Source organism: Microtus pennsylvanicus, chromosome 4 (assembly GCF_037038515.1).
Source record: "Microtus pennsylvanicus isolate mMicPen1 chromosome 4, mMicPen1.hap1, whole genome shotgun sequence".
NCBI classification, from domain to species: Eukaryota; Metazoa; Chordata; class Mammalia; order Rodentia; family Cricetidae; genus Microtus; species Microtus pennsylvanicus.
Window position 1 is genome coordinate 132,205,258 of NC_134582.1, and position 21,187 is coordinate 132,226,444.

General features: G+C 43.4%; 1 protein-coding gene across 2 annotated transcripts in view; it reads left to right on the top strand.

Annotated features, from left to right (window-relative positions):
• The window catches only part of Tmem236 (transmembrane protein 236), a 50,619-nt gene that overhangs the window by 22,055 nt on the left and 7,377 nt on the right, over positions 1 to 21,187 (top strand). For both annotated transcript variants that reach the window (XR_012910419.1, XM_075970533.1), the window contains exon 3: positions 784 to 928. Coding sequence is in view for 1 of the 2 variants with exons in the window: in XM_075970533.1 (XP_075826648.1) it covers positions 784 to 928 (145 nt within the window). In the remaining variant the exon portion in view is untranslated. The remainder of the gene's footprint in view (positions 1 to 783; positions 929 to 21,187) is intronic.

The following is a 21,187-nucleotide window of genomic DNA, read 5'->3' on the forward strand; positions in this document are numbered from 1 at the left end:
TATACATGCATACACATCCACACAGAGAGATACAGATATACACACGCAGACACATGCACACACACACATTCACACAGACATACAATCTATTAGGATTTCTACTGCTATGAAGACTGTGACCATGGTAACCCTTATAAGAAAAACATTTAATTGGGGAGGCTAGTTTACAGTTTCAGAGGTTCAGTCCACTATCATCATGGGAGCACGGCCGCATGCAGGCAGACATGGTGCTGGAGAAGTAGAGAGTCCTATATCTTGCAAGCAACAGGAAATGGTTTAAGTGTCACACTGAGCGAAGCTTAAGCCAAAGAGAACAAAGCCACACCTCCTGTTAGTATCACTTTCTTGGGGGCTGTTTTCTTTCAAGCTGTCACATCCACAGGCAGAAACACAGACACCCAGATATAGACACAGACACACCAACACACACACACACACACACACACACACACACACAGAATGAGGATCAAATTCAGGGCCTCATGTATGCCATGTAAGTGCTTTACCAACTGAGTTATATACACAGTCTTTTATTATTGTATTTTTCATTCATCTGGGAGGCTCTACTTTTAATAAAAAATGATTCCACTTGTGTGAAACCCCTTTGCATATTTAGAAATGGTTCAAAGCCTTGTGTTTAAAACCTGAGAAGCTAAAAACAGAGTTTTAATTTTTCAGTAAATATATTTATGATAAATTTAGCACTGTCTGCTGACTATTGACAGAATTTAGAACAAATAAAGCAAACTAATTAAATGTGCTTAAATGACTCTCTGAAAATAGGTTCAAAAGGATGACAACGGAACAGTTCCAGTTTTACCGACTGGTCCCTTCCTTGACCTGCCAGTGTCTCTGATTCTATTGTCCCTGATAGTGGTTGATATTATTGAGAGACTCAGGATATATCCTCTAAGAGGGCGTCAAATGAGTAAGTAGCCCTTTACTTATCTTTTATCTTTCTGCTATCCTGTTGCTTAATGAACAATAATGACAGTGTTTCTTAGGAGTAACACCACTGAGAGAAGATTGAAAATGAAGATACCTAGACATAAATATTTTAAAACATACTTTGATATCAGTCATTATTACTTAGTTGTATATTGGTAGTGCCTATAGATCTGTAAAATAATCAAATATTTAATACCATTAAAGCTTAATACTTGCTCTAGGAAGAAAACATTGACATATTATTTTAGAAATGTTCTTAAGTCCTTAAATTTTAAAGAATAAAATAAAATTGAACCTGGTTTGATGGCACACACCTATGTTCTCAGCTGAGGTAGGAGGACAAAGAGTTGAAAACCAGCCTAGTTACAAAGACAGATCCTTTCTCAAAAAAGAAACAATGGAAGTCTGAAAAAGCATGGGACAAATCCGGACTAGCTGAACATAGAGGACAATGAGGAATACTGAGAACTCAAGAACAATCACAGTGGGTTTTTGATCCTACTGCACGTCCTGGCTTTGGGGGAGCCTAGGCAGTTTGGATGCTCACCTTAGGAGACCTGGATAGAGGTGGGCGGTCCTTGGGCTTCCCACAGGTCAGGGAACCCTGATTGCTCTTTGAGCAGATGAGGGAGGGTGACTTGATTGGGGGAGGGGGAGGGAAATGGGAGGCGGTTGCGGGAGGAGGCAGAAATCCTTAATAAATAAATAAATTAAAATAAAAAAGTCTCTTTGTTTGAATACGCTTGCTACAAGAATGAGTATAATAGCATAAATCCCACTTATGTCTTAGAGAATTGTCTATTATGGATTTTAAAAAAGGCAAATATTCACATTAGTAAAACAGAGACAAACCACATTCCTACTAAGTGAAAAGTTGAAATTAAATATAGATTGGCCTTTAAAAATGTATCTCATTAGTTGATTACTCTTTGTTCAGACATAAATTCTTTTCAGTTCCATTTATTTCATGTGCCAAAGTATGACTTGCTGTGGAATAATCCTTCTGTGCACTGTGTGAATATATGTCACTATGATTGGCTTAATAAACAAGCTGACTGTCCAATAGCTGAACAGGATAAAATTAAGTGGGAAAGCCCAACTGAGAATGATGGGATGAGGAAGGGCAGAGTCGGAGGAGTCACCAGTTAGACAGAGAACAAGCCAGACACACAAAGAGGGATAGAGGTAAAAGCCACAAGGTATGGGGCAGCATGTAAACTAATAGAACTGGATAAAGTTGTAAGAGCCAATTAGTAACAAGCCTGAGCTATTGACTGAGCATTTATAATTAAAATTAAGGCTCAGTGTGATTATTATGAAAGGGCTGCTGGGACACAGAGAAACTCCGCCTGCAGTGACTGACATGCTGTATTATAAGAATCAACTTTTGTTGCGAGAGTATGCTGGAAATGAGTGGATACTGGGAGACCATCCTGCAACATGGATGTAGTAAGGCTTCACAGTGACAAGGATAACAGCAGAGACAGCCAGCCATTTACAGACCACACAGAACCATTGTGCAGTCACTCTTGCTCTGGACATTGAAAGGTAGATTGTCCTGTATGCCACCAGGAAAGCAGAGTCTTTCATCTTCCACTCTGTCCTTGGGTAGGAGATTGTGTGCCATTATGTTCAAAATTGTGCTAGTGACAATTCAATAGCAATCCAGGGGCCTCCTGCTGAGGAAAAGTTCTCCCAAGCTCCAGCTTCCCTCTAAACCCAAGTGTCTTAGTTAAGTATTTGGGACATCTCTAGTTCCTTAAAGCTGCAGATCTGTTTTCAGATTTTTCTATTCTTGAGGACTCTTTATTTTGCATATTGGTGTGAACTTTCTGCCCAAATGAAGATTCTTTTTTTTTAAATGCACCTACATATTTTTTTAGTACAAGTTAATGGCACTTTATTATCTATAGTGATTATTGGAATCCATATTCTGTATCCAACAGTGATAAAAACTAAATAAAGGCTTTGAAATCAGTCTTGGGAAGGGGACTAGAACAAAACAAAGTCCCGCACTTCTTAGTTGAGACCCTCCCCCAGCCCCTTTCTGCCCAAACTTAAGAGGGTTGACTAAAATATATTGTATTAGCTCTGCAATTCAATAATAAAATCACCCTTTAAAAGCTAGAACTTGTTCAAAATGCTTTTAAAAACATTAATGTCAAGTATATTTAATATTTATTGTTGTGTTAGGAGCGGCGGGCCTCTTCCCACAGCCCGGCTCCCACATGGCTAGCTTTACACCAGAAATAACAACACACAAATTGTGTTCATTTAAACACTGCTTGGCCCATTATATCTAGCCTCTTCTCAGCTAATTCTGATATCCCAATCAACCCATCTCTAATAAACTGTGTAGCACCAGTCTTACTGGGAAAGATTCAGCATGTCTGACCTGGTGGCTTGCTTCATCACGTGCATCTGCCCAGGAGAGGGGAGCATGGCCTCTCTGAGCTCACTTCCTCTTCCTCCCAGCATTCTGTTCTGTTTACTCCACCCACCTATGTTCTAACCAATAAAATGGACCAAGGCAGTTTCTTTATTACTTAACCAATGACCTTCCTCCATCAATTTATGTAGATTTTGAACTCAGATTTTAGTATGCATATTAGTACAATAAATCCCATGATTTTTGAGTCACTAGTATACTTTCCTTTATCCTCTAAAACTTACTGTTTAAACACATTGGTTTTAAAAATCATTTTTGCAAAGACAGGCTAGCTGTGTAGTCCAGGCTGACCTTTAGCTCCTCATCTTCTTGCCTCCATCACCCGAGGCTTTAATTACAGGTGTGCACCAGCGAGAATGCCAAGGTGTCCAAAGATATGACACCATGGTATCTAAGTGCAGTGTTTCACCTAAAACGAACCCCCATGGGAGTAGTCTGCAGGCACATGGATCTCTGTATGTCCAGATATGACAACAAATGACAAGAATGCAAAAAAATAGCCCAAAGCTCTCATTTCTAGCTGGCTCTCCTATTAATGATGGCACTTCTACTTCCTCATCCTCTGCCATCTTGTTCTTGCTCTTACTTTAAGAGAAGGCTCATGCTGATTATTTTGTGCTCTTACTCGTGGGTCCAGATAGCTGAGTATCAACCACTTCTACTTTGTTTTCAGTGGCCATCTTGTTCTCATTTCAGACCCCAGCTCCTTCTGAGTCTCCTGTGTTCCTGTCTGTTCAGACTAGTGACTGTTCCAGAAGTCCCGCTTTTAGAATAGTTGTCCTTGGCGTGTGGTTGCTTACCCTGCTCAGATCCAAACACGGTTAGCCCCGTGCTTAGCGTCTGCAACAAGCCTTGATATGCTTTCTGTATTTGGGTAGATTGTCTCTTTTCCTGCCAGCTGGAATACTGACTTCTTCCACCAAAGTTTACTTTTCTGGAGAAGCTGCAAACAGAAGATGGGAAGTCATGTAGAAACACAGCCCTTTGGCTGTAGAATGTACAGGTGCTAACATGTTGCCTGGGCTTCAGGGATTTCAAACAATACCCATTACTTTCGGCTGGACAACATACTATTCTCTCCTACCAAAAGACCTGAAACTGGATCTATTAGAGTCAGATTTCATTTGAAGTAACTTTTCTAGAGGAGTCAGAAGTCTCCTTACTTCAGAATTTATAATAGATATTCCATCGCCTGAATCCTAATGATATCTATCATTTGATTCCTCCCCTGTCTCTATCAAGATCTCTCAACCCCATAGAAACAGGAAGATGCAGACATAAACACAATAATATCAATGGCTAAGTGGGAGGTTTTAGTCCTATCAGCCTAGCTCAGCTAATTAGAGTTTGTAGTCTAGTTTGGAACCCATGTTGCAAAATGTTAAGAGTATATTGTTAAAGTGCTAGAGGGTCTGTGTGTAAATACTATGTTGTACTACAGGTGAAGGAACACTCAGGTCATATAAGGGGCTAGAGGCCAACAGAGACCAAGGGAGGGGTCTGAGTTTTGCAGATTTGTAGGTGAGCAGAGAGGAATCTTAAACCATTGACCAAGCTCAGACCTCAAGGAAGTCAAGAGTGCATGTAACCCATGGGTGTGCTCCAGAAGTAAAAGTAACTCAGCTTGATGTCATACCATCAGTCAACAAACCTTTTACTGGAACAGAAGCTGCCTTCTTAAAACCATCTATGACTAGTCTGTCAATTTGTCACTTTGCAAACCTGCAAAACAGCTTCAAGAGGTGCCATGTAAACTCTGGGGGAGAGGACTTGGAGAAGGAAGTGAAGGAGGTTTAATAAGATCAAAGGTCTCAGTCGCAGTCCCTGCTTCAGCCAGACAACAGGGCCTTTGTTTAGGAGATGTTTTACATGAAGTTCTGTCTGGAGATAACAGGAGGTTTTTCTGCCAAAGGTTTGAAGACCACTAATCCAGGAGCTTGTTCTGAGCTGTAGACTGAGCCTCCTGTAGGGCAGTGCTGTGACTGAAGCAGCCTGGTCGCTCTGTAGACCAGGCTCCCAGGAAAGCATGGTTCTGTACCATCTAAAGCAGAAGGAGCCCCACACAAAGCCTCGCTGTGGCTCCTGATGCTCAGAACCTATGCTTACTCAGCCTGTAGGCCCAGCAAGCCTATCCCGATGGAATACACACGGTTGAGGCACAGTGCTCTTGGAAACCACGCAACTTTTTCATTACAATATTTTGAATCTTTCATTGAGACTTTATTTTTCAAAAACAATATATATTCATCTAAAGAGGTTATAATATAAGGTCCTAAAAAGGAAAACAAATTAACCAACTATAGCTATATGATACAAATTAGAGATTTATGATTGATGGGCACTGTTGTTACAGAATGACAGGGGTGTGGTTAGAGCAAGTCAAGCAATGTTTGTTTGACCTGGGAAGGAGAAGACACATTAAGGGCAGAACACATGTATAGTGACCTGATTTAAAGTAACCCTGCACTGTGTGGGGGAATTAGAAGGCTCTCAGGGAGGTGAATGGGCAAACAGAAGCTGGGAATGGAAAGAGTTAAGCACCTCTGGACTGTAGCCTAAAGATATCAGGATGATGACTGCAGAGTGTCCTCAGAAGACCCGGAGCATCTGTTCATGCCCAGACTCCTTGGCAACCACGTTGCCAGAAGACAGGGACTACTACAGGCTGGCGGCTCACACAGGGAAATATAGAAGGGGACGGGAAGCCAGGGTGGTGTGTGGCAATAGTGTTTGGACTGCATTCAAGCTTTCTGCGTACCCAAAGGCTTGCTGGAGATGAGGTCAACAGGCTATTTGAGTGGAAAACCTCAGTGCTCTGCAGAGCGAAGGTGGTGCCAGGTATGATGTTGGCAGGGTAAGGTTTTCCAATAAATCTGCTCACAAGGGCCCTAGTCCAGCTCCTTTGTGCCTTCTTTTTGACTTACAGCCCCGGGCTAAGCACTGCAGGGACCTCAGTAGCTAAGGTGAATATTTCTTTAGGTTACATGCTCCTGTGTAGGAGTTCTGACACAAAGTACACATAAGATTGTAAGACTTTTAATATATGTAGCCAAATGGCTCTCTCCAAATGCCCTAATTCACTTCCTAAGTAGTAGGGCCAGCACATGCACTTGCCTTCTCGACTTTGTCTTTTATCCTGTTTTTGCCGATTTCAGAGGCAAAATGTATCATATGACTTTCAGAGTTTACATTAGTTAAAATTATAGTGCTAGTCAGCATCGTTTTGTTTCATTGGTAACTTTTAGTTCTTAGTAATGAAATATGATTTTTTCCACAGTGGGTGGTTATGGCATGAATGTTAGGGAAGCTAAGCTCTGCCTTCCATAGCTACAGCATCAGTGCCTTTCAATTTTGTCATGGTGGTTCTGATAGAAAGAATTTTTTTTTTCTTGGTTCAGGCTGCCAATTTCTCCTTATTTGTTTGGTCTTTGTCATTATGGTTAAAAGTCTTCTTTTTCTCTACATGAAAACTTAGTCTGATGAAGTCTAACAAGGAAAAGTTGACCTGGGCCTGACGGCCACCCTTGCAATCCTAATACTCTACTGTCTCAAGCAAGAGAATTCTAGGTTGCATGTCAGTCTTTGCTACATAGAGAGACCCTGCCCATTGAATTCTGTATAGGAGATAAATTTGCTAATTCACAAATAGTTAATAAATTAAGTAATATAATACATTAATTTACTTGACTCAGTAGAGGTTTTCAACTTATGCCTCTTCTATTTCTACTTCTCTGATGGATGTAGCATATAAAATCACCTACAGCAGTTGGGGAGATAGCCCAGTAGGTAAGAACACTTGCTTCCTAAGCAAGGGCATATGAGTTCAAATCCTCAGCACCCACATAAAAAGCTGGTTATGGCTGTTCATGTGTTCATGTGTCAGGGAGGCTCTTCATGTGTCCGTAACTACAGTACTATGGTCTATGGAGGTTAATGGCTGCCAGTCAGCCAGCCAACTTCAGATTCAATGCGAAGCTCTGATTTAGGGGACTTAGGCTGAGTGTGGTAAATACTCAGTATTCTCCTCTGTGCTCTGCATGCATGTGTATACTACACACACACACACACACACACACACACACACACACACACACACATACACCACATGAAATTAAAATAAGTTCCTTAATAACATTAAAGATATTAGAGCTAAGTATTCCAGTGGCTGATCTAGAGCTTCTGGGGCCGGACTGAACACGTGTGGATTGTTTTTTTGTTTTTTGTTTTTTGGTTTTTCGAGACAGGGTTTCTCTGTAGCCTTGGTGCCCGTCCCGGAACTAGCTCTTGTAGACCAGGCTGGCCTCGAACTCCCTGAGATCCTCCTGCCTCTGCCTCCCGAGTGCTGGGATTAAAGGCGTGCGCCACCACCGCCCGGCACGTGTGGATTGTTAAACTAAAAACCTCACCAGATGAGACTGTGTGTCTTAAATTAAGAGCAGCTGTATTCATCCTCAGCTATCTATTAGAATCAATTAAGGGGTCTGTGTTTTTTGAAACCCAGGCTGCATCCAGCGACAGCTAATATGTATTTTGAGCAGCAAGGCTGTGGCTATAGCAGTTGTTTTAGAGGCTATATATTATTCTGTTATTTAATGTTCGTACACAGGACTAATGACTTTTAAAGCTTTCTAGGTGGCTTTCAACTGTGAAAATAAGGAAAGGGAGAAATAAACCAGGGGTAACTGACAGCGGTGTTGTCACAGCTTCCTCATGCAATAGGATGCCCACTTAGTGTGGAGAGCAATAGAGATGGCTGGAAGGGGAGTGTGCAACTAGGGAAGCCCTGGGCTCATGTTAGGGGGAACAGGGGTGATACAGGTAAGGGAGAGGTTAACAGGATCATGAGCAACTTGTTGGGAACAATGTGGAAAAAATTTCTTCCGCTTCCAATTGGCAGTAGATGACTTTGTTCAGGCACGCTGAGAAATCTGCACATCAGCTGTAGAAAAGGTAAAATGAGCGAACTGATCCAGCTTCAGCAGCTTGTAGGGAAGGGAGGGAAGCAAGAAAGGAACCCTCCCTCTGGCTGTCTTCCTGATAGGGTTTATCAAAATGTAATTCCTATCTCTCTCTCTTCCTCACTCTCCTCCTCCTTAAACTCTCTTCCTGTTTCTGTGCTATAGAGTGAACCTATGTCCTTGTATACACTAACCACATGTTCTACCACCAAACTAAATCCCCAGCCCCCAAACATAAAGTCTTAACTGAATGACAATGGTAATGCAGTGGGACTTTTAAGTTATTTGTGCTGAACCCAAAACCACCTGTTAACATATATGAGGGGCCTTAAAAGTCAAACCCCCAAGAGAGTCTCTTCAAACTTAGTATGCATGTTTCATGCTATACTCTCTCCACTTGGATAGTGAGGCAGGAAGACAGCAAGCGTGGACTATATAGTAAGACATCAAAATAAAAAAGCACCCTAAGTTGTGTTTGCTAGACCTCTTCCTTCAGGGCTCAGGGATCTATGCCAAAGAGGAGGCAGAAAGATCGTAAGTGCTACAGATAGTGGCAGTGTTGTCCAGACACAAGAAGGCTGATGCACAAGGGAACCCACAGGAATTGTGAGAGCTCGCCCAAGACCTATACAGGTTCAAACCAGACAAAAATCCCAGAACTGAGAAGGGGAAGTGGACACAAAGTCCCACTCCCACACAGGAAGCTCTCTGTGATTGATACCCTCTGCCAAAGCCAAGTGTTTTCTCTAATAGAGTGCCATTGGGTATCTCAGCTACTCTTGAGGGCAGGTCCTGTGCCAAGGAGTAGTTGGCCAACACATGTTTTTTTGTGCACTTTTTGTTTTATATTACTTTGTCCTATTGGTTTTTTTGGTTGTTTATTTACTTTTGATTTTTGTTTTTTGGGGGGTTGAGAGGAAGAAAGAACATGAAGCTGAGTGGAGAGGAACTGGGAGGAGCTGGGGGAGGAGAAAATATAATCAAAATGTAGTGTGTATGAAAAAATAAATTTAAAAATTGAGAGTACATATGTACTCACTAATCCAAACACAGGCAGACACACTCTGCCACCTGCAAGCTTTTTAAAGTGCCCCAGACCACTGAGTTTCTACTCTGATGAGACTGCCTGGAGTCAGGAAGTAGTGGGGATTATGGCAAATACCACTTCAACTCTGAGGGACTAGATCCAAATACAAAGGACTTAATTACCTCCCAAATTTCTTTAGAATGCAGCTCATCCCACTTTAACTAAATTGAATATAAAACATGTGGTTTTATTTAAAAAGGTTAAAAGAAGCAAAGTGAAAAGAGGTGTCATTTTCTGTTCTGGTCCAGCCAGTGGGGATTCAGGAAAGAAGAAGGGTGTCAAAGTGAAGGAGTAGGGTTACCAGAGGGCAATGGAGGGAATATAATCACAATAGATTGTGTATACGTATTAAACCCCCACAAACAGGAAGGGGCACAGGATATTTTTTTTCTGAATAAAAATGCCATTTTGAGTTCCTCTTTGCTTCTTCTTAAGGAATAGCTTATTAAACAATATGCACACATACAGTGTGAGCTGGGTTTCTATGATGTGTGGTTTTGCAATTGCTTGGGACTGAGTCTGAGGAACACTGTGTTCAGGGCTGTGCCAAGAATGAGTGTTTCCTTCCTTGCTGTCCCTTTGCTACAGAGAAGGAAGTTTCAGAACACTGTAGTTCTAGGATATTTTTTTTCCCTTTTCTGGAGAAATAAGTGACCATTTCCAGGATTATGGGGGAGAGTAGAGTGACATTTCTGATTTTGTCTCCTAATGACGCACTGGCTGTCAGTATTAGAGCTCCAAGCATCGGCCTCATGCCAGCAGACATAGGGCATTAGTGCTAAATCGCCTTGAGTTTAGGCTCCATTTGATTAGGTTGGCTGTGTGTGTGTGTGTGTGTGTGTGTGATGTGTGCACACATACAGGCATGTGTCTGGAGGCCAGAGTTCAATCTTCTCTGTTGGTCCTCAGGAACTGTTCTTGAATTTTGAGACCTAGCCTCTTACTGGCTTGGGGCTCACTAACTGGGCTAGGCTGGCTTGTCTGGAAGTATCAGGGATCTGCCTGCCCCCGCCTTCCCAGTATGAAGATTAGCATGTACCAACCCTTCCCCAGATTTGTGTGTTGGCATTGGTCAGATTCAGCTCCCAATGCCAGCAAACACGTGCTGTATTCCCTGAGCCATCCCCAAAGCTTCAGCCTTAGATGCTTTTAACAGTGTGTTACAAAATGCTTACTTTTGCCTACAGTGGGCAAAGAGCCATGAACAATTATAGCATAGAAAGCAAGAATACAATATATTTGCAATATACTTTGGAAATAAATATTAAGATTTTCAGAGAGATAAAAGTAAAGGGATATAAAGAATGCAGTGTGTATTCTTTTACGATAAAGAGCAAGCGCCGTTTTCCACAGCTATATTAGCCGAGACAAGTTTAAGATGCCAGGCTTGGGCTATTGAGTTTTTATGTCTCTGTGTTCTTACCTTAGACAGGTGGGGACTGTTTGCACAATGAGCACATTTGCTCTCTGTTTATATTGTGTGCATGTGGAAGGTGGGATCCTATCTCTGGGAACCTTGTTTTTCTTCTGCTCTGCTTCCACCACGGCCCCCCATTTCACTGGGTGTGCATGGTTGGTCTGGGGGAAATGAGGAAAAGCTGCTTTCTATGAGCTTACAGTCTTTTCGGAATAGTAAACACATCAGCACTTCCATTTCCTAGCTCCAGGACCCTCAGCGCTGCTCGAATCTGAGAGGCCTCTGCAATCGGGTGAATGACAGCTGCTGCCGGTGGAACCTCTGTCTTCCTGGGTTCTGTGGGGCTATACAAATGCTGCACTGTGCTGTCGTTCTTTTCTGGGTCCAAGTCCCTGCCACATCTCTCACTGTAGAGCTACATAGATTCTCAGACCACCGTGCCAGCTTTTCTTGATGTTCTCAAGGGTTCCAGAAGAGACTCAGTCATACAGCCTGGGTAAGAAGGGGCCCGGGGCCAATCTCAGTGATAGAGACTATGCAGGACTCCAGTGCTTTTGTCTGTTGAGTCAGGAGCGTTGTTTTTGGACCACGCTTTGGCTTGCTACCTTACTGTGAGTTGTTTCTTTCCCAGGAGGCTCGTTGTTCCCCGGTGCTAACAGACTCTACTGAGTATGTGTAAATAAAACTGAGATGGGTACCCTGAAGACAGGGAATGAGTTTATTTTCCTGTGTGTCACCATTTGTCACTCAGCTGGGGCTCCTATCAGCATTTCTAACTCTAGTCTCTGTCTAGAATCCCCCAATTATTTGCAGCAGTACAGGAAATACTAAGTGTTTTACCTTCAAAGGTTAAAAATACTTAAAATTACTTGGCACACTATTTTACATTATATATATATATATATATTAAATAACATATTTAGGAATACATATGCTATAAATGTATACTATTGTGATTTTTCTATTTATACACATAGTAAGGCATCCCTATTTTCCAACCTTATTTTAACTGTGGAAAAACGCCAGAACAGCCTGCATGAGAAGCTGGGGGCTAGAAAGTTCAGATCTGGAAGCTTTTTCAACATTTAAAAAATGGAATCCCTTTTTCCAAACACGGTTGCACCAGGTCTCAGCAGTTCTTGATCGGTGTTAGACCCATCTAAACCTCCAACCTTCCAGTTGTGCCCTCAGATACGAGTCCCACTGCCTAAAAACCAGAGATGGCACATGCTTTTATGAGCAGACTCGTGCAGTGCTCAACAGGGAACTGAAAGTGGACACTGGGCTTTCTGAATTTTCCGAATAACAATGCATTGTCTGTTGCATGGAATTGGTGCAGCTATTTCACAGCTAGGACTGTGTGTTCATGAGCCCTTCCCGAAACCATGGTGGGCTGGTTGCCCTGAGTTGTTGCTCTTTTTCTTCATTGCCGTTATTCTCATGCCTTCTTCTTCCTCTCCTTCTCTTCCACCTCTTGCTTTCCCCCCTCCTCCCCTTCATCATTTTGGGGGAAATTTCATATGGTTTTGGAAACAGTCAATATTATGTTGGTCACTGTTTAACTAGCTGCTCTCCAGGGTAGAACTCTAAGTGGGGAAGGTGACTACTAGTTTTGTGTTTGTGTGTGTATACATGTTCATATGTATGTGTGCATGTGTGTATGTGTGTGATGGTGCATAGGCACATGTGTGTGTACATGTGGAGAGCAGAAATTAATGCCAGGATGTCTACCTCTGTCATCCACCCAGTTTTTTTTTTTTTAAGACAGGGTCTCTTACTAAATCTAGAGCTTGCCAGATTGGCTAGACTGACTGGCCAGTGACCCCTCATGATTTTTCAGTCTCTGCCTCCCCAATATCTTTTATGTGGATGCGTGGCATCAAAACTCAGGTCCTCCTGTATAGCAAACACTTTAGCTAAGAGCCACCTCCCAGCCCCCGATTCATAGTACTTGCCAGTTTCTGTGTTGTAAACATACCTACAAAAACCAATACACAAACCAAGATGAATCCCTGTCTACTGATCACAGAATTGGGAGTTGGTGCACACTGTGAGCTCTTGTTGGAGGGTATAAGCTGCCTCTACTCCAGATATTCTATCTATGGGGATTTGGGGTGCATCCTTCTTTGCGGTGAGGATGGGAAAATACAAGGAATCATCTCATGATTTTGTTAAGACAGCCGTGTTACCCTATTTCTCAAACTTTTGGACTTTCCCCATAGGCACCAAGCTACCCACAACCACAATGTGACAAGCTTCTGTTCACTTGTTTGCTTCACCTTCTTGACTTTCTGTTCTTCTCCAGTTAGATTAAAGTTTTGTTAAGCTATTTTTGCCGTTTGTTTTTAAACACATCTATAGCTGTTGTAGGGGTCACACTCTAGCCAATATTCTTAGACATCAACCTAGTCCTACTTTGAAGGGGCCTTGTGAGGTAGGAGGCACCCCTCATCATTGGTTAGTTGGCATTATTGTTTGTCTTTCCTGCCGCAAGGAGTTTGTAGTGTTAAACTCAAAATGCCCGTTATTTCCTTTGGCACACACTCAAATGTGTTGCCTTCTTTTCCTCCTGTCTTCTGAAAGTGTTCTGCTGAAATAAGCTTTGTGACTGCCTGTTTTTGTCTTAAAGAAATATTAAAACAACAGTTAATTTTCTGTAGTTTTTCACAATGTTCTGTGTGAATCATAGATTAGTTTTCTTTAGAATGTGTTACTCTCAGAGAAAGCAGTTTAGAGACTGTTGAAAGACTAATACCATTTTTTTTTTCTGAGTAATTCTTTGTGTCTGGATAACCGAGCCCTTACTGTCAGTTGTGCCTTTGCTGACCTCACTGGTCCTCTTTGACCTCTTTTCTCCTTAATGCGGGCTTTTCTCTTGCTCAGATCCTTGTTTTAAAGTTTCTACTACCTAATTCAGAATAAAGTCTGAAACAATCTTGGCCCCCAAATGTTTTATTTAATCTATGTCTACCACAGATATTGTTGTATAGTTTTTACAGGATTGGGACTCTAGTTCTGTTCTTTCTGTTTGTGAATTTTGTGACACTGGAAATAGCACTTAATCTCTCTGTTCTCACTTCACTCACAATTGTAATGAGAAAACAATGTTCTTCATATGGTTGGGTTTTTTCTTTTTAAAAAAAAGAGCTTAGAATTGTGCCTGATGCACAGAAGAAAGAAAGTTAGCTCCCCATGGCATTTCTATTCTGCTTTTCCAGTCTCTCAGCAACACTTTTCATTTCTGATAACTGAAGGATATTCCCATTTCCTGTCGAGTTCCTTCTGCATCTGTCACTGCTCAGAGGAGCTCTTCCCTTGACTCCTGTGACTGTTTGGAGACCCCCATGATTGCATTTCATCACAGACTATACAGTTGACTGTCTTCCCCACCAGCCATGGTTTCTGCTTCTACAGATTCACCAACCCTACATCAGAAATGTTTGAGAGGTCTGGGGTGATGGCTCCGTGGGCAATGTACTTGCTGTGCAGGCAGGCAAAACCCAAGTTTAAACCCCTAGAATCCATGTATAAAAAGTCAGGGGCTTGTAATCCCAGAGCTGGGACAATGGAGACAAGAGAATCTTTAAAATTTGCTGGCCATTAGATCTGACTGAATCTGTTAGCTCTAGCTTCAGTGAGATATTCTGCCTGACAAAAAAATAACGTAGAGAGCAAGTGAGTAGGACACCCACTTGCTAGTGTGCACACACAGGAGCACAACTGAGTACAACACCCACTGGCTAGTGTGCACACACAGGAGCACAACTGAGTACAACACCCACTGGCTAGTGTGCACACACAGGAGCACAACTGAGTACAACACCCACTCGCTAGTGTGCACACACAGGAGCACAACTGAGTACAACACCCACTTGCTAGTGTGCACACACAGGAGCACAACTGAGTAGGACACCCACTTGCTAGTGTGCACACACAGGAGCACACAACTGAGTACAACACCCACTGGCTAGTGTGCACACACAGGAGCACAACTGAGTACAACACCCACTCGCTAGTGTGCACACACAGGAGCACAACTGAGTACAACACCCACTTGCTAGTGTGCACACACAGGAGCACAACTGAGTACAACACCCACTCGCTAGTGTGCACACACAGAAGCACAACTGAGTACAACACCCACTCGCTAGTGTGCACACACAGGAGCACAACTGAGTAGGACACCCACTTGCTAGTGTGCACACACAGGAGCACAACTGAGTACAACACCCACTCGCTAGTGTGCACACACAGAAGCACAACTGAGTACAACACCCACTTGCTAGTGTGCACACACAGGAGCACAACTGAGTACAACACCCACTCGCTAGTGTGCACACACAGAAGCACAACTGAGTACAACACCCACTCGCTAGTGTGCACACACAGAAGCACAACTGAGTAGGACACCCACTTGCTAGTGTGCACACACAGGAGCACAACTGAGTACAACACCCACTCGCTAGTGTGCACACACAGGAGCACAACTGAGTACGACACCCACTGGCTAGTGTGCACACACAGGAGCACAACTGAGTACAACACCCACTGGCTAGTGTGCACACACAGGAGCACAACTGAGTACAACACCCACTCGCTAGTGTGCACACACAGGAGCACAACTGAGTACAACACCCACTGGCTAGTGTGCACACACAGGAGCACAACTGAGTACAACACCCACTCGCTAGTGTGCACACACAGGAGCACAACTGAGTAGGACACCCACTTGCTAGTGTGCACACACGGGAGCACACAACTGAGTAGGACACCCACTTGCTAGTGTGCACACACAGAAGCACAACTGAGTACAACACCCACTCGCTAGTGTGCACACACAGGAGCACAACTGAGTAGGACACCCACTTGCTAGTGTGCACACACAGGAGCACAACTGAGTACAACATCCACTTGCTAGTGTGCACACACAGGAGCACACAACTGAGTACAACACCCACTCGCTAGTGTGCACACACAGAAGCACAACTGAGTAGGACACCCACTTGCTAGTGTGCACACACAGGAGCACAACTGAGTACAACATCCACTTGCTAGTGTGCACACACAGGAGCACAACTGAGTACAACACCCACTTGCTAGTGTGCACACACAGGAGCACAACTGAGTACAACACCCACTCGCTAGTGTGCACACACAGAAGCACACAACTGAGTACAACACCCACTTGCTAGTGTGCACACACAGGAGCACAACTGAGTACAACACCCACTCGCTAGTGTGCACACACAGAAGCACAACTGAGTACAACACCCACTCGCTAGTGTGCACACACAGGAGCACAACTGAGTAGGACACCCACTTGCTAGTGTGCACACACAGGAGCACAACTGAGTACAACATCCACTCGCTAGTGTGCACACACAGGAGCACAACTGAGTACAACACCCACTCGCTAGTGTGCACACACAGAAGCACAACTGAGTACAACACCCACTCGCTAGTGTGCACACACAGGAGCACAACTGAGTACAACATCCACTCGCTAGTGTGCACACACAGGAGCACAACTGAGTACAACACCCACTCGCTAGTGTGCACACACAGGAGCACAACTGAGTACAACACCCACTTGCTAGTGTGCACACACAGAAGCACAACTGAGTAGGACACCCACTTGCTAGTGTGCACACACAGGAGCACAACTGAGTACAACACCCACTCGCTAGTGTGCACACACAGGAGCACAACTGAGTACAACACCCACTCGCTAGTGTGCACACACAGAAGCACAACTGAGTACAACACCCACTCGCTAGTGTGCACACACAGGAGCACAACTGAGTAGGACACCCACTTGCTAGTGTGCACACACAGGAGCACAACTGAGTACAACACCCACTCGCTAGTGTGCACACACAGAAGCACAACTGAGTACAACACCCACTCGCTAGTGTGCACACACAGAAGCACAACTGAGTAGGACACCCACTTGCTAGTGTGCACACACGGGAGCACAACTGAGTACAACACCCACTCGCTAGTGTGCACACACAGAAGCACAACTGAGTAGGACACCCACTTGCTAGTGTGCACACACAGGAGCACAACTGAGTACAACATCCACTTGCTAGTGTGCACACACAGAAGCACAACTGAGTACAACACCCACTTGCTAATGTGCACACACAGAAGCACAACTGAGTACAACACCCACTCGCTAGTGTGCACACACAGGAGCACAACTGAGTACAACACCCACTTGCTAATGTGCACACACAGAAGCACAACTGAGTACAACACCCACTGGCTAGTGTGCACACACAGGAGCACAACTGAGTAGGACACCCACTCGCTAGTGTGCACACACAGGAGCACAACTGAGTACAACACCCACTCGCTAGTGTGCACACACAGGAGCACAACTGAGTACAACACCCACTCGCTAGTGTGCACACACAGGAGCACAACTGAGTACAACACCCACTCGCTAGTGTGCACACACAGAAGCACAACTGAGTACAACACCCACTCGCTAGTGTGCACACACAGAAGCACAACTGAGTACAACACCCACTCGCTAGTGTGCACACACAGAAGCACAACTGAGTAGGACACCCACTTGCTAGTGTGCACACACAGAAGCACAACTGAGTACAACATCCACTTGCTAGTGTGCACACACAGGAGCACAACTGAGTACAACACCCACTTGCTAGTGTGCACACACAGAAGCACAACTGAGTACAACACCCACTGGCTAGTGTGCACACACAGGAGCACAACTGAGTACAACACCCACTCGCTAGTGTGCACACACAGGAGCACACAACTGAGTACAACACCCACTCGCTAGTGTGCACACACAGAAGCACAACTGAGTAGGACACCCACTTGCTAGTGTGCACACACAGGAGCACAACTGAGTACAACATCCACTTGCTAGTGTGCACACACAGGAGCACAACTGAGTAGGACACCCACTCGCTAGTGTGCACACACAGAAGCACAACTGAGTAGGACACCCACTCGCTAGTGTGCACACACAGAAGCACAACTGAGTACGACACCCACTTGCTAGTGTGCACACACAGGAGCACACAACTGAGTACAACACCCACTCGCTAGTGTGCACACACAGGAGCACAACTGAGTAGGACACCCACTTGCTAGTGTGCACACACAGGAGCACATATCAAAAAGCAAAGGTCTGAGAAAAACTACAGGTGCATTGACCACACACTGAATTATTTTTATCATTCCTTAAAAACCATATATCATAACAACCATAGGACATTCTTGCTGTATCATATTTACTAGGAATAGAGAGAACCCTACAGGAGGATATAAATCACTTATTTGTAAACGTTGCATCATTTTTATCACGAGCTAGAACGTCCTTGGATCTGGCATCCCGTGAACATTCTAGGAACCAATCCCATGGGATGACTGTACTTTCCCTTTCAAGTTTCACCACCGTGTATTATTTTATCCTAGTTGCTTTGACTACAGGAGACTCAGCGTCTTTACTGTGAGCTCCGTTTCCATGCCATTTGTCTCATGATTTTCTAAAGTCTACAACTTTCAAGATTTAGTTGTTCATACAAACAACTTTGTCTTCTAAGTGAGCAAAGAAGAATTCTCTATGCCACTGCATACTCTACGAAATAAAATTTCTCTTGACTTCTTTCATATATATATATATACATATATATGTATATATATATATACATATATGCATGTGTTATGTGAAAAATAAAACCTTTTTTAAGGGGAGATGTAGCACCCACATCTATTCACCTCAGATAGGGAGCCCACAACAGAACAAAGTACAGATACCACTGAAGTCCCACTTGATGAACCAATGAATTTAACTAGGGTTACTTACAGGAATATGGTTGAGTGGTTACTTACAGAAGCAGAAATGACTCAAAGACAGCTGTGTCACCAAAGCCCATCCCATTGTGGGTAAATGACTCAAAGACAGCTGTGTCACCAAAGCCCAACCCAGTATGGGTAAGAGCTCACAAAAGTTGGGAACCTGGAGCATACAGCACAGCCTCCAGGCAGCTCAACAGTTTGGAAGAGTGTCTTTCCTGGGTGCCTCAGTTGGTCTAAATCTTTTCCAGGTAGCTTGGTCTGACTACAGAGTCTTTTTTGCGGCTCAGCTTCCTTAGTCTGAGAGGGACTCTCAACTTTGTTTCCTCCGGCAGGGAGGGGCCTAGTGAATCTGATCAGCTTCAGGGACTTCCTAAAGCTGTTTTGAGTTCTTTGCCTCCCTGCTTAAAGAGCTTTCCTATAGGAGGGACTGTTTCAATCATGGAGGAAATTGTTACTCAGCAGCATATACATAGAGAGCTCAGAGGTCAACCTGAGCTCCCTGTGTTTTTGAAAAAAGATTCCCCACAGATTTGGTCCTTGATAATTTTGATAGGCTGGCTGCCCATTAAATCCTTGCTGCCTGTCTCCATTTATCCACATCCAGAACTTTTTTTTTTAAATGTGACTTCTGGGACCAAACCCAGGTTGGCATGCTTTCATAGCAAGTACTCCACCAGCTGAGCTATCTCTTCAACCGTCTACTGAATTCTTTAAAAGTTAGCGAAATATAGAAGTGAACATTTGAGTTTAAAGAGAGAATTTTACAGATTTTAAAGCAATAATAAGTTATGGAATGCCACATTTTCTTAGTATTGTTTGTGAAATGCTACCTATTCAGGCACTGTGGCTTCTAATTTGGGTAAAGAGGTACCTATGGGTTACAGACAAGTATTAGATCCATGTTCTTATGGATCCCTAGACGAAAGCAGAAAACCAGGCACCAGGGTGCTGAGGTATATACAGAGAGGGGTATGGAGAAGGACAGATATGAAGCTTATGGCCAACCAGTCTTAGCAAACCAGTGAGCTCCAGGTTCAGTGAGAGACATTTTCTTAAAAAAAAAAACTAAATAAATAAAAACAACTGGTAGCAATAATAAGTAAAATTTTTAGAAATATAAGTTACTAAGGCTGGACTTCAATAACATGAAAACTGATCAGAAAATTGGGATAACCAGAGTACACAACATGCACAGGAAAAATGGTGAGACATGGGAATTAGTTGTTTACCTTTTATGAACAAAAAAATCAAAGAGAGGGAACAAACATCAAGTTAGGTGGGTAGCAAGGTGGGAAGAGATCTGGGAGGAGTTTGAGGAAATGAAAGAATGTAGTCAAGATAAATTGAAAAAATTTTAAATAAATTTTTTTTTAAAAATGTGGAAAACACTGATCTATGAGCATAACTGAATGTCTTTAGGAGTTATTTTGTTGCTACTTCTTTTCTCCAGAACAGTAAAATTTAGTTTTACCCTAAGTTCCTGGACTGTCTACTCTCTGGTTCTTGGTCACCAAAACTGTTGCTCAGCCACACTCAGAGAATACGAAGATCTACATCCAGATATTATGCAGAGAGTGAGAGACCTTGGAATGCTCAGCCCTAAATGGGAAGTCTCCATCTAATCCCTACCTGCAGGGTTCAGAGAACCCCCCAGAAGACAAGGCTGGAAAAGTATAAGAGTCAGAGGTGATGGAGGACACCAGAATAACAAGACAGAGCTCATGTGAACTCACAGAGACCAAAGCAACATGCACAGGGCCTGCATGAGTGCACCAGGCCCTCTGTGTATATTATGATTTCCAATTTGGTGTTTTTGTGGGACCCCTGAGTGTGTCTCTAGATCTTTTGTCTTCTCCCGAACTCTTTTCCTTCTGTTTGTCTTGTCCAGTTCCAATGTATATATATATATGTATATTATTTTATACTATATTTTGTTATTATCTTGGAAAATCCTGGTTTTTTTTTCTAATGAGAGACAGAAAGGGAGTAGATCTGAATGGAGAAGTAGGAAGGAACTGGGAGGGATAGAAGGTTAGTAAACTGTAATAAAGATATATTACGTAAGAAAAAATTCTATTTTTAACAAAGGGAAAAAATTACATTTTATTTTTAAAAAAGAGAGAGAAAGAAAGTGAACAATTGTGGAAGGCCCCTAAAGTTGACCTCTGGCTTCTAAACATACACACACACACACACACACACACACACATGCACACACACGCACACACACGCACGCACACACATGCACACATGCACACACACACGCACACATGCACACACACACGCACACATGCACACACATGCACACACATGCACACATGCACACATACACACGCACACACTCACACATGCACACACACGCACACGTGCACACACACGCACACATGCACACACACATGCACACACATGCACACACACGCACACATGCACACACACACACGCACACACTCACACATGCACACACACGCACACGTGCACACACACGCACA